Source organism: Aulonocara stuartgranti (genome assembly GCF_965226115.1).
Source record: "Aulonocara stuartgranti genome assembly, chromosome: 12".
Classification (NCBI taxonomy): Eukaryota; Metazoa; Chordata; class Actinopteri; order Cichliformes; family Cichlidae; genus Aulonocara; species Aulonocara stuartgranti.
This window is the reverse complement of record NC_138948.1, coordinates 39288759-39300669: the sequence shown is the minus strand read 5'-3', so window position 1 is coordinate 39300669 and position 11911 is coordinate 39288759. Positions and strand designations below refer to the sequence as shown.

At 36.5% G+C, this 11911-nt stretch overlaps 1 protein-coding gene and 1 long non-coding RNA gene across 2 annotated transcripts; one reads left to right on the top strand and one right to left on the bottom strand.

Moving 5' to 3' along the window:
• Positions 1-350: 350 nt before the first annotated feature.
• Positions 351-5897, bottom strand: LOC309719318. Its single transcript, XR_014280220.1, has 3 exons — positions 5661-5897; positions 1801-5265; positions 351-1691 (listed from the first exon to the last, which is right to left on the bottom strand). It is a non-coding gene; the product is annotated as an uncharacterized lncRNA (long non-coding RNA).
• Positions 5898-5937: 40 nt separating this feature from the next.
• Positions 5938-10020, top strand: LOC309719507 (uncharacterized protein; the record flags this gene model as incomplete). The annotated part of the gene is made up of 7 exons (XM_082555670.1): positions 5938-6588; positions 7156-7255; positions 7452-7811; positions 8099-8167; positions 8276-8422; positions 8898-9077; positions 10012-10020. Exons 2-7 carry the CDS (start codon positions 7157-7159, stop codon positions 10018-10020), a joined length of 864 nt encoding a protein of 287 aa, XP_082411796.1. The 5' UTR covers positions 5938-6588; position 7156.
• Positions 10021-11911: the final 1891 nt, after the last annotated feature.

The following is an 11911-nucleotide window of genomic DNA, read 5'->3' as shown; positions in this document are numbered from 1 at the left end:
TAAAATTTGAACGGTGAAAATCGGCTGAAAATTGTGGAAGTAGTTAAGTGCCAAAAAGTGTACGGAAGCAACTAGAATAATAATAATAATAACTAGAAAAATTTGCATTTCCTGCGAAAATGCAGTGTGGATGCTTAAAGCTGAAGCTGTATGCAAAAAGTAGCTGAAAAAGCTGAAAAGTTGCAGAAATTGTAAAAACTTTGCAGAAGCAAAAGAAGTTTGCTAAAATGGAATAACTTAGCAGAACTGCAATATCTTAGAGGAAACATAATACTTGGCAGAAATACAATAGCATAGCAGAATTTAGCAGAAATATTGTAACTTACCAGAAACATGATAACTTCTCAAAAATACAAGAATTTAGGAGAAATAGTATAAGATAACAGAAAGAATATATTTAGCCAAAAATACTTAAACATTACAGAAACACTATGATTTAGAAAAATAGTACAACAGAGCAGAAATATTGTGATTTACCAGAGACACTGTGATGAACTATGAATATTGTAATTTTAAATTAAGACTATGTTTTAGCAAAAATATTATAATTTGGCAGAAATACTATAATTTAGCAGAATTACTATATTAAGCACAAATCCTATAAAAAGCAGAAATGGTATGATTAAGCATAAATACTACATGTAGTAGAAATACTTTGTTTTAGCACAAATCCCATAAAAAGCAGAAATACTGTACTATGATTTAGTAGAAAAACTATAATTAATCAGAAATACTAAATTTAGCAGAAATACTATATTAAGCACAAATCCTATGAAAAGCAGAAATAGTATGATTAAGCATAAATACTACATTTAGCAGAAATACTATATTAAGCACAATTCTTATAAAAAGCAGAAATACTATATTAAGCACAAATCCTATAAAAAGCAGAAATACTATGATTAAGCATAAATACTACATTTAGTAGAAATACTATATTAAGCACAAATCTTATAAAAAGCAGAAATACTATATTAAGCACAAATCCTATAAAAGCAGAAATACTATATTAAGCACAAATCCTATAAAAAGCAGAAATAGTATATTAAGCACAAATCCTATAAAAAGCAGAAATACTATATTTGGCACAAATCCTATTAAAAGCAGAAATAGTATGATTTAGCACAATAGTAATGAGTTAAACAGAAAAATAGCTCATCTGATAGAGTGGGCACAATAATGGTGTCAAATATTTTGTTCTCTTTGTTCTCCAGTATTCTGACATATGTCTCAAAATAGAGCATTCTCTGTACAATTTCACCCCTCACATAACAAGATGAAGATGTGATCCTTGCATTGTTGAGCTGATGCCATTCCTGGTCAGCTGTGTGTTCTCCTTTTGCTGTCTCAATCTTATGTACCATGTCCTCTGTGACCAGTAAGCTTTCAAGGTTGAAGAGTTCCTCCTCACTGTAGACATGCACACTCTGTGTGGGATCCAGCCTGTACTGAGTGGCAGTGGCAGGTAAAGAGGAGGATCTTGGTAAATGTTTACAGATTTTGTGGGTAATCTGGGCTCCTGGTTAGAGAACACGCTCACCAATGCTGTCTTAAGACTGGTCTTCTTGTCACTGAAGGCCATGGTTGCGGTAAGAGGTCAATTTGTTACATCAATGTCTTTGCATGATTTTCCAGTGTTTAGCAAGGAGATGTAAAGTGGGTCACCAGCCAAGTTCTTGTACAGCGTACTCCTTTAAAGGACCATAATAATGTGAGGATAAAACAAGGCACTGTGAAAGTCATCTATGCAATAACAATAACAATAATAATAATAACAACAACAACAACTTGACATTGTACCTGCATCATTATTCAAAAATGTCTTTGAGTTCATTGATCCATGGAACTGGCCCTGGTTCCAAACCCTGAAAAAAAAAAATAGCAATAACAAATATAAAAGAAAAAAATACTTATACATATTACTTATAACAGGTTATAAAAGAACATTAAAGGGTCAGTCCTGAATATGAATCTCAGCACTTACTGCTGTTTGGATTTGTCCCACTGTTGGTCTGTCTCGGTGCTGGTGTGAAGATACAACCTGCAGCTTCAGTTCTGAAAAATGTACTGTTTGAAAGGGCAAAACAGTGTGCTTACACACTGCATTGCCAGCTACACACCAGCACCGATCAGAAAAAAAGGACAACAGGGTCCCGAAGCTCAGTCTGCACTAAACCATATAGAAAGCCAGTCTTACACATACTGACAAAGGCTAGAGACTTTTTCAGGGTTAGATGATGGCGCTCAAGATGGAGCAGGAGTTACAGTCAAAGTCATTTATAATTCTGTGAACAACCATTATTTACCAGGGCTCACAGAATATGATCACTCTCCTTTCTTAGTGTCCTACAGAGTACAGTACCTAAAAGGATACCTTTATCACAGTAACATTCTAATACAAGTATAAATAATTTTAATAAATAGCATTTGAGTACAAATAACTGATATTAAATTTACCTGAGTATTAAAAGTTATTTCTGGGAATAAATTTAAGTGTCAAAATTAAACCTTTTTCTTATGTGCCATTTTGTTAAGAAAAAAAGCACATTGCTGCAGGTTTAATTAAAACAATATGGTAAGCTTTAGGCTTCAGGAAAAAAATGGTATTGGTTGTGAGACAAACAGTGGTAATAAGGGGACTTGTCATAATCGCTGAGTTCTCTACTGTTCTTTCTTACCCTAAGAGGCTTGATGTCTCTCCCTAAACAGGAACAGGTGAGAACTGAACACCCAGCCGATGCCTAACTTACAGTGTGATGCAAAAGTTTGGGCAAAATTGTTAATAGTCATTATTTTCCTGTATAAATGATTGATTGTTATGATAAAAAATGTCAGTTAAATATATCATATAGGAGACACACACAGTGATATTTGAAAAGTGAAATGACCAGAAAGTGTGTGATAATTGTTTAAACAAAATCAGGCAGGTGCATAAAATTGGGCACTGTTGTCATTTTATTGATTCCAAAACCTTTAGAACTAATTGTTGGAACTCAAATTGGCTCGGTAATCTCAGTGACCCCTGACCTACATACACAGGTGAATCCAATAATGAGAAAGAGTATTTAAGGGGGTCTACTGTAAGTTTCCCTCCTATTTTCATTTTCTCTGGAGAGTAGCAACATAGCGGCTGAAAACAACTCTCAAATGACCTGAAGACAAAGATTGTTCACCATCATGAATTAGGGGGAGGACACACAAAGCTATCTCAGAGATTTAAGCTGTCGGTTTCCACAGTTAGGAACATATTGAGACAATGGAAGACACAGGCTCAGTTCAAGTTAAGGCTGGAAGTGGCAGACCAAGAAAAATCTCGGATAGACAGAAGCGACGAATGGTCAGAACATTCAGAGTCGATCCACAGACCAGCACCAAAGACCTACAACATCATCTTGCAGCAGATGGAGTCACTGTGCATCGTTCAACCATTCGGCGCACTTTACACGAGCAGATGCTGTATGCGAGAGTGATGCAGAGGAAGCCTTTCTCCACCCACAGCACAAACAGAGCCGCTTGAGGTTTGCTAAAGCACATTTGGACAAACCAGCTTCATTCTGGAATAAGGTGCTGTGGACTGATGAAACTAAAACTGAGTTATTTGGGCATAACAAGGGGCGTAGTGCATCGAGGAAAAAGAATACAGTATTCCAAGAAAAACACCTGCTACCTGCAGTAAAATATGGTGGTGGCTCCATCATGCTGTGGGGCTGTGTGGCCAGTGCAGGGACACATGGATTCCACTCAGTATCACCAGATTCTGGAGACCAATGTCCAGGAATCAGTGACAAAGCTGAAGCTGCGCTGAGGCTGGATCTTTCAACAAGACAACGACCCGAAACACTGCTCAAAATCCACTAAGGCTTTCATGCAGAGGAACAAGTACAACGTTCTGGAATGGCCATCTCAGTCCCCAGACCTGAATATTATTGAAAATCTGTGGTGTGACTGTCCATGCTTGGAAGCCATCAAACCTGAATGAACTAGAGATGTTTTGTAAAGAGGAGTGGTCCAAAATACCTTCAACCACAATCCAGACTCTCATTGGAACCTACAGGAAGTGTTTAGAGGCTGTAATTTCTGCAAAGGGTGAATCTACTAAATATTGATTTCATGTCTTTTTTTGTGGTGCCCAAATTTATGCACCGGCCTGATTTTGTCTAAAAAAAAAATATTGCACACTTTCTGTAAATCCAATACACTGCATTTCACTTCTCAAATATCACTGTGTGTGTCTCCTATATGATATATTTAACTGACATTTTTCATTGTAACAACCAACAATTTATACAGGAAAATAATGACTATTAACAAGGTTGCCCAAACTTTTGCATCACACTGTAACTCTCAGCCTGGCCATTTCACTTTTCCTGCTGTGCTGGCCTGCCCTGATGATGACAACACTGGTCACCCAGTCATTGTTTGACACTGGTTAAAAAGGGAAGTTATCAATGCACAACTTACAAACATTCCAAAAAGCAAAGCAAAAAACCTTTAGTATTTTGTCAAATGCCATACTTATTTTTGTCGTTTTTAACCAAATCTAGCTCTACTCAGAGTAGAGGAAAAATTCTCCATGTTTCACCATTGGATTCAGCAAAGATGATTCTACTAAGCATTACTTACGGTATTAATATAGATAAATGAAACATTTGCTTCATTTATGAAAGCTGATTCATCAGTGTTAAAACTACAATAAAAGGTGTTACAATCAAGAATTGCTGACATTTCAAATACTCATCAGTCTAAGCTAAGAAACCCTGTGTGACTTGGCCTCAAAAGCACACAGTCCAGTACTTAACCACATAATAATGATTAAAAGTAAGTAATAGTTTTTGTCCTCTAAATATGAAAGCTTGCCTGTTTAATATGCATCTTTGAAACTATTTTTCCCCAAATGTTGGATACTTGTCACAAATATTCCTCTCTGTAGCTCTGACATATCACAGGTCACCTGATGCCTTCGGTTTCTCTCTTGCCTTTCAGTAATCACCTACTTAGAATTCACAAAAGACCAACAATTACACCATTGACAGAAATGTCACAAAAGTCACAAAAAGGTTCTGGTGCAGAGTTCTACTTCTACTTCAGCTTCTTGGAGGCAGGAAGTGTGACAAAAGTGAAGCTTTACAGACAGAGTAGAACAAAGTAACTGGGACAAATTTAATCTCTAAATGACTATTTACCTGTTCTTGAGAGGGCTCGAACATCATAGTTACTCGATGTTTACACTCTTACAGTCAGTCTTGATCAATTCAGCAAAAACATCTGAAAAACAAAATGTTGCACAATTTTTAAAAATAAAACAAGTAGAATTTTAAGCAAATTCTAACATGTCTGATTCTATACTGTTCAATATTATTTCATTTTCATTGTGACATCACTAGTTACATCTGATATTTCCGAGAAAACACTAAAACAATCAGCTGTTTGTGAGCTGCACACTATGATTGTGATAAAACATTTAAACTTTGTAGCTCATACAGTTATACCTCTGCTTTACGGTCTTCTGGCTTTAAGTTTATTAGGCTCTTCTTGCATAACCATCAGAGAAATAATTGGATAGTAGTCATCTGAATGTTACAGTTACTGAGGCAAAGTGTGTGGCATTAGGAGAAAGAGACAAAAAAGAAAAAACAAAACCTAAGCTGGGAAAGCTATACCTGAAACATCATTAGAAAACCTGAGACATGGAAACTCAGAGGGGATGTCCAGCAGAGAAAACACAGGGGCTGATAGATAGCAGAGAACGTAGAAGTAACGCAGACAATCTAACGAAAACAGAGGTGAACACACACACTATGGCTGTGTCCCAATTAAGAGACCGCACACTTTGAGTGTGATTACGTCACCGCCACGGGACAACGGCTGTCCCAATTCCAAGTGTACTTCAAATGCATACTCCAAATGCTGTGTTGACCAAGTTTAGCTTACCTTTTTGAAGTAAAACCTTGAAGCTTGACCCTTTGAATTTTGAAATGTTAGGATGCTCAGTCACCGTGTGCAGCCTTGAAACCTGCGCCTTCGGACGAAATCTGGAGGGAATTAGCACTCCTGCGTCTATGAACGTATTCGAACCGCATTGATTTCCCGCACTCTGTCCCGGGGACTAGCAGTAACGTGGATCTGTTAGGCGTGCTTCCATGACACCAGGAAAAGAGATCGCCACTTTCAAAATAAAAGCTCATCTAAAAAAATACATGCAGGGCTTTAGCAGTCGAACTTTAAAAAAACTACATAATACATTAACTACATAAAAAATAAAAAAGACCAGTAATTTTATACGTTTTAAATTGTAAGTTTGAGACTTATAAAATAGTACTGATAATTTCATAATTCAAATTAGACAAGAATCGGGTCTGATCACCAACAAAAACCGCCCTAAAGTAAAGGGACAAAATCAACACAAGGCAGTACAATTGGGAAAAACAACAATCATAGTTAGCCAATCAGGCCGATGGCAACAGATTGCATCACAATTTGTAACATCAAAGACCAGCGGTCCCTTTCCCGGTCTTTCTGAAGAAACTTACAGACACAGTCACAGCTCTTCTACTTTGTGCTCTTGTGATATTAAGAACTTCATAAAACGTAAGTATTGATATTGAAGCCGTTTTTTAGTGCCTTTATACTATGTATAACACATTATAATGTAGTGAAAGATAAAAAATCTAGCCATTTAAGTTCCTGTGAATATAAAGACCGTCAAGTCTGACTTCCTTAAATTAGCTTCAGTGGCTAAGCTAACAATACACATCCTCTTAGAGCCCTAGTGGACGTTTTCGTCCCATTGACTTCCATTATAAACGCTATTTTTCACTGCAGAATTATTACCGTTAATGTCCTGGTGATTACTCATGTCTCCGTCTGTATGTATTTTATGAAGGCTCATAAGCGTTTAATTAATTTTCAGACCAACATTTTGTAAAGATAATTTGTGTTTTTACAAAAATATTGAAATGTTTTCAGGTATGTAAATATCAAGCAGGAACCTCAGAAACACACGTAGGGTTGAGGAAGTTCATGATGTGTTTGTTTTATATCAAAATGTGAAGAGATGACATGAAAGCAACAGGTGTTACTGTATTCTGTCAGAACTGTATCCAGCAGAAATGTATGAACCTGTTAATGTGTTTATTTTGCTTTTTTTATTTTCAGAATGGCCTTAAGGAAACTGACTGACAACCGGCCTGAGACGCCGTATTTCCGGCCCCCACCCATTCATATCCGGGTGTTGAAATGTTGTGACCAGCTAAAGGTGATTCAATTCAATTTTATTTATATAGCATCAAATCACAACAGTCGCTTTAAGGCGCTTTATATTGTACAGTAGATCGTACAATAATAAATACAGAGAAAAACCCAACAATCATATGATGTAGACTTTCACATGTATGAACGTGACTATGGAGTAAGATCATAGAAATACATTTCTTTATTTATGTATTTATCAGGTGATCAGCTGGGTTACTGAGGATGGAGAGGTCAAAGCACTGTCAACAAAAAAAAATAAAGTGGCAGCAATCACAGACGGTGAAACAGTGCTGAAGATCACCTTGTTTGAAGAGTTCTCCTCCAAAGTAAAACAGGACATGTCCTACATGATGAGGGGACATGAGCTGAGGGGCCAAGCTCCCCCTTATCTCATCAATATCACTGCGAGGACACAGTTCTTTAAAGCTCCTGCCCTGGCAGTCTCGGAGGCCCTCATCATTAAGGCGGAGGAGCTGCTTAATCCACCTTCCCCAGTAACACCACTAAAGATGAGCCCAACATCTGGAGGGCTCATGACAGTGGAAGGGGAGGTTGTGGAGGTAAATATTTGTGGTTCCATCAGAATTGATATTGCTTCAGGTTTTCAAAGAAACCATTACTTTTTTGTCTTTAAAAGTAAAAATAATAATTTTATTGTTCTTGTCAAACAAACACAAAATTGTGAGAACAAGATCAACCACTATTATTTTGTAAATGGTTGTAGATTTATCATTAACAACAATAATAAAATAATAGATGTAGTAAGTCAAGAAAGTAGCACCTAGATGTACACACACAGATTTATGCAATCACTATAACTGACATTATATTTTAATTGAATTTTCAGTGTTCGGCAGTGAGGACAGTTTGCTCAGGCAAACAACTGGTGCCAATACGCACTCTCCAGCTAAAACAGGTAATGGTGCAACTAAAGTGTAATATTGAAAATGGTGAAAATAGGCATATTTGAGATTTCCATTAGTTAATGAATAAATGTTTCATTCTGTCATTTTTGTGATTTCAGGATGGATATACAATGACTGTCTCCTTGTGGAGGGAGGCGTCAATTGTTGACGTTCGTGTGGGAGATCAGGTAAAGATCTCCCATGTGAAAGTGCACCGCTCCGCCTATGGAGTACAGCTCCAGTCAACTTCCCATACAAAGACTGAGGTATGAAGAAGCCATATGTTTGTACCAACATGTAATAGCAATGTCATTTGCCAAAATGTTTAGAATTATAGGTGGTCCAAAAGATTGACTCTGTTCATCTGGACGTAGCATTTTCAAGTGGGAGAAATGTTTCATCACTCATCCAAGTGACTTCTTCAGTCTCAGCGGACTGCAGGTTTCTGTGGTCTTTGATCAGTGCCCGTGACAATTTGTATATTACTGACCAATTAACTGACCTCCCAGCCTATTGCTTCTTCAGTGGGCTAGTTTCAGTCATTATGCAATGTACTGTTTAAAAGATTGGGTAAAACAGACTGAAGAAGTCACCTGGATGAGTGACAAAACATTTCTCCCACTTGAAAATGCTACGTCCAGATGAACAGAATCATCCTTTTGGGATTTACTTACATGGATCATTGAGCATGCATCAAGACGTGATTACCATATTAAATATATGCTTTTTGTGTATTGACAGACAAAGGAAGATGAAAGTACTCAAGTAACTGTAGTTGGTGTGGCCACTGCAGAGCAGTGCAGTGCACTGCAGTCCACCCAGCTGCAAGTTCTCCTTCTAACTGGAGAAACCCTCTTCATTGAAGAGGAGATGTGGAAGCCCTACGAGGAGGAGTTTGAGAAGCACAGGATCACTTTTACTGTAAAAATCAAAGGAAAACAAATAGTACACATAAAAAAACCAGAATAAATATATATAGATATAGATATATATAGATATATATATAGATATAGATATAGATATAGATATGTATATATATATATAGATCTATATATATAAATATAGTTCATTTGTTTTGTTTGTATTTTTTAAAATGTTCAAGTTGCTATGTTCATTCATTTAAACAATATTTAAAAGTTATAGTTTCAACTGCATTCTTATGCTAAGTGTTTTTTAATCTGATAAAATCTAATAAATAGCTGAAAATGCATAAAGCAGTCTCATGTTTATTAAATGAAACAGAAGACATGGTTTATAAAACACTCTCTAATGTACAGTTACATTGCATGCTCTGTACAGAGCTTAACAGACTTTTTAAGCACTTAAAACCTTCGATAAAGAACACTCCTGTAGGCCAACAACTGCCTATCTGTATGTTCAACATCATATAATACTGTTTTTATGTGTGTTTTTTAGAAGGCTGAAAGATTATATATGTTTTTCTTAAACAGTTTGAAAACATTAATAACAGTCAGTTTCAGTTTCCCTAAGTGCTGTGGTGTATTAGCTTCTGTGCTGGCTGAAGCCTATCAGGGCAAGTCCATTTAGCTCAGAATTCATATGATTACTACCAGTGTTTATTAGAGTAAAAGAAATAAATGTGAGAAGAACATGTGTAGTTTCTTTTAAAAAGCCTCATGGCAATGGGGATAAAGACCGTCCTGAACCTCTGAGTCCTGCAGTGCAGTAAGATGACCCTCTCACTGCAGTTCATCTTGTCCTGTGAGGATGCTTAGGTGGCTGTATTTATTGTTCTCCATTTTAGATTACAACTTCTTCCTCATCTGCTCTGCACGATGTCTGACTGACTCAACATCTTTGCAGACTGTCCTGCATTGTTTTGTTTTGTTTTTAGGTCTGGTGAACTCTTTACCACCTCCTTGGTGTTGGTGTTCAGGAGAAGACTGTTGTCATTGCTTCAGTCAGTTAAACAAATCTATACTAGAAAAATTTGCATTTCCTGCGAAAATGCAGTGTGCATGCTGTAAAGCTGAAGCTGTCTGCTGAAAATAGTTGAAAATAGCTGAAGAAGCTGAAGAAATCAAAGTCAGTGTTTAAAAAGTTGTTGAAATTTTAATAACTTTGCAGAACAACATCAAGTTAGCAAAAATGTAATAACTTATCAGAAATGCAATAACTTAGAAGAAACATAACAATTCAGCAGAAATGTTGTAGTTTACCAGAAGCTACAACTTAGCAGAAATGTAATAATTTAGTCAAAAATTAATAACTTGGCAGAAATATTACAACTTACCAGAACTGCTATAATTTTGCAGAAATGTAATTATTAGGAAAAAAATTTATACAGATAACAGCTGAAAACGATGAAGTAACCTCAAAGTTACTTGTTTAACTGTGAAAAATGACCAGAAACATTAGAAAAGAAAGAAAACCAATTCAATTCAATTTATATAGCGCCAAATCACAACAAAAGTCACCTTAAGGCGCTTCATAGATACAGAGAAAAACCCAACAATCATATGACATATGACCCCTATGAGCAAGCACTTTGGCGACAGTGGGAAGGAAAAACTCCCTTTTAACAGGAAGAAACCTCCAGCAGAACCAGGCTCAGGGAGGGGCGGCCATCTGCTGCGACCGGTTGGGGTGAGAGAAGGAAGACAGGAATACCAGCCAGCAGATAAACTGATGTGAAACAAAACCAAGGTAAAATTGCAGAATTTACACAGTTGGTGAAATGTAAAAATGGCAACATAAAAACCCCAAACAAACAAACAAAAAAAAAACCAAACAACATTTAGTTAATAAATGCACAAGATGATTCGATGATAAATATGGTACCAATCTACAAAATACTGTCGAAATGAAGTCCACATTGTGATATATTTCAGGTGTGGAGAGTCACACAGCTAAACAATCGATGTGCATATTTAAAGAATCAAATAAAGAACATTGTTGTGGAATAAATTACAGTGAATAATAATCACTGCCCTGCGTTAGAGAGTGACTTATGATGAGGTATTAATTGGCTTAACTTTACCTCTAACAGCTTTTCAGATAGTGCTGTGACCAGGGTGAAATCCATCATAAAGTAACTGTAAACAGTAGAACCATTAGCATGAATGTTATGGTTCTACCCTGATCAAAACTCAAGTCTGCTGTTTGACCTGATATAAAATGATAAAGAGGAACACATATAAATGACCTTTATGAACTTTTCAAAATGACTTTATATGTCTGACCCATTATCTATATATATTAGAGCAGATGTGGAAAACCACTGTTAGACCTACTCTATACTAACACAAACACAGTCAAAAATTCATTGCTAGTGTGACATGTGGTCCTTTTTGCCTTTGGCCAATGATATGCTGGTTACTTGGACCAGTTTAGTATTTGCTGTCACAGAGGAATGTTAACCATAAATCCAAAAGACAAAACTGAAAAAATATGTTAATTGCAAACATGTTTTTGCTTAGTAAGAGGATTGAAATTACATGGAAACTGTCACCTTAAAGCCTCATTGTAAATATCATCACAAACAGATGTTTTCCACACGGTTAACAAAGCTCCACCACATCCAATCACTGCATATAAATCTAAAAGAAAACAACAACAAATAAAATGTAATTAACACAAGTGAAGTCTAAGGAGCTTGGAAAGAAAAGCGTCTGGACTTCTTTGAGTTCCTTGAAGACGTTTCACCTCTCATCCGAGAAGCTTCTTCAGTTCTAAGGGTCAATGGTGGAGAGTCCCAGATTTAAACCCAGTGGGAGTTTCCCCCCAAAGAGGGA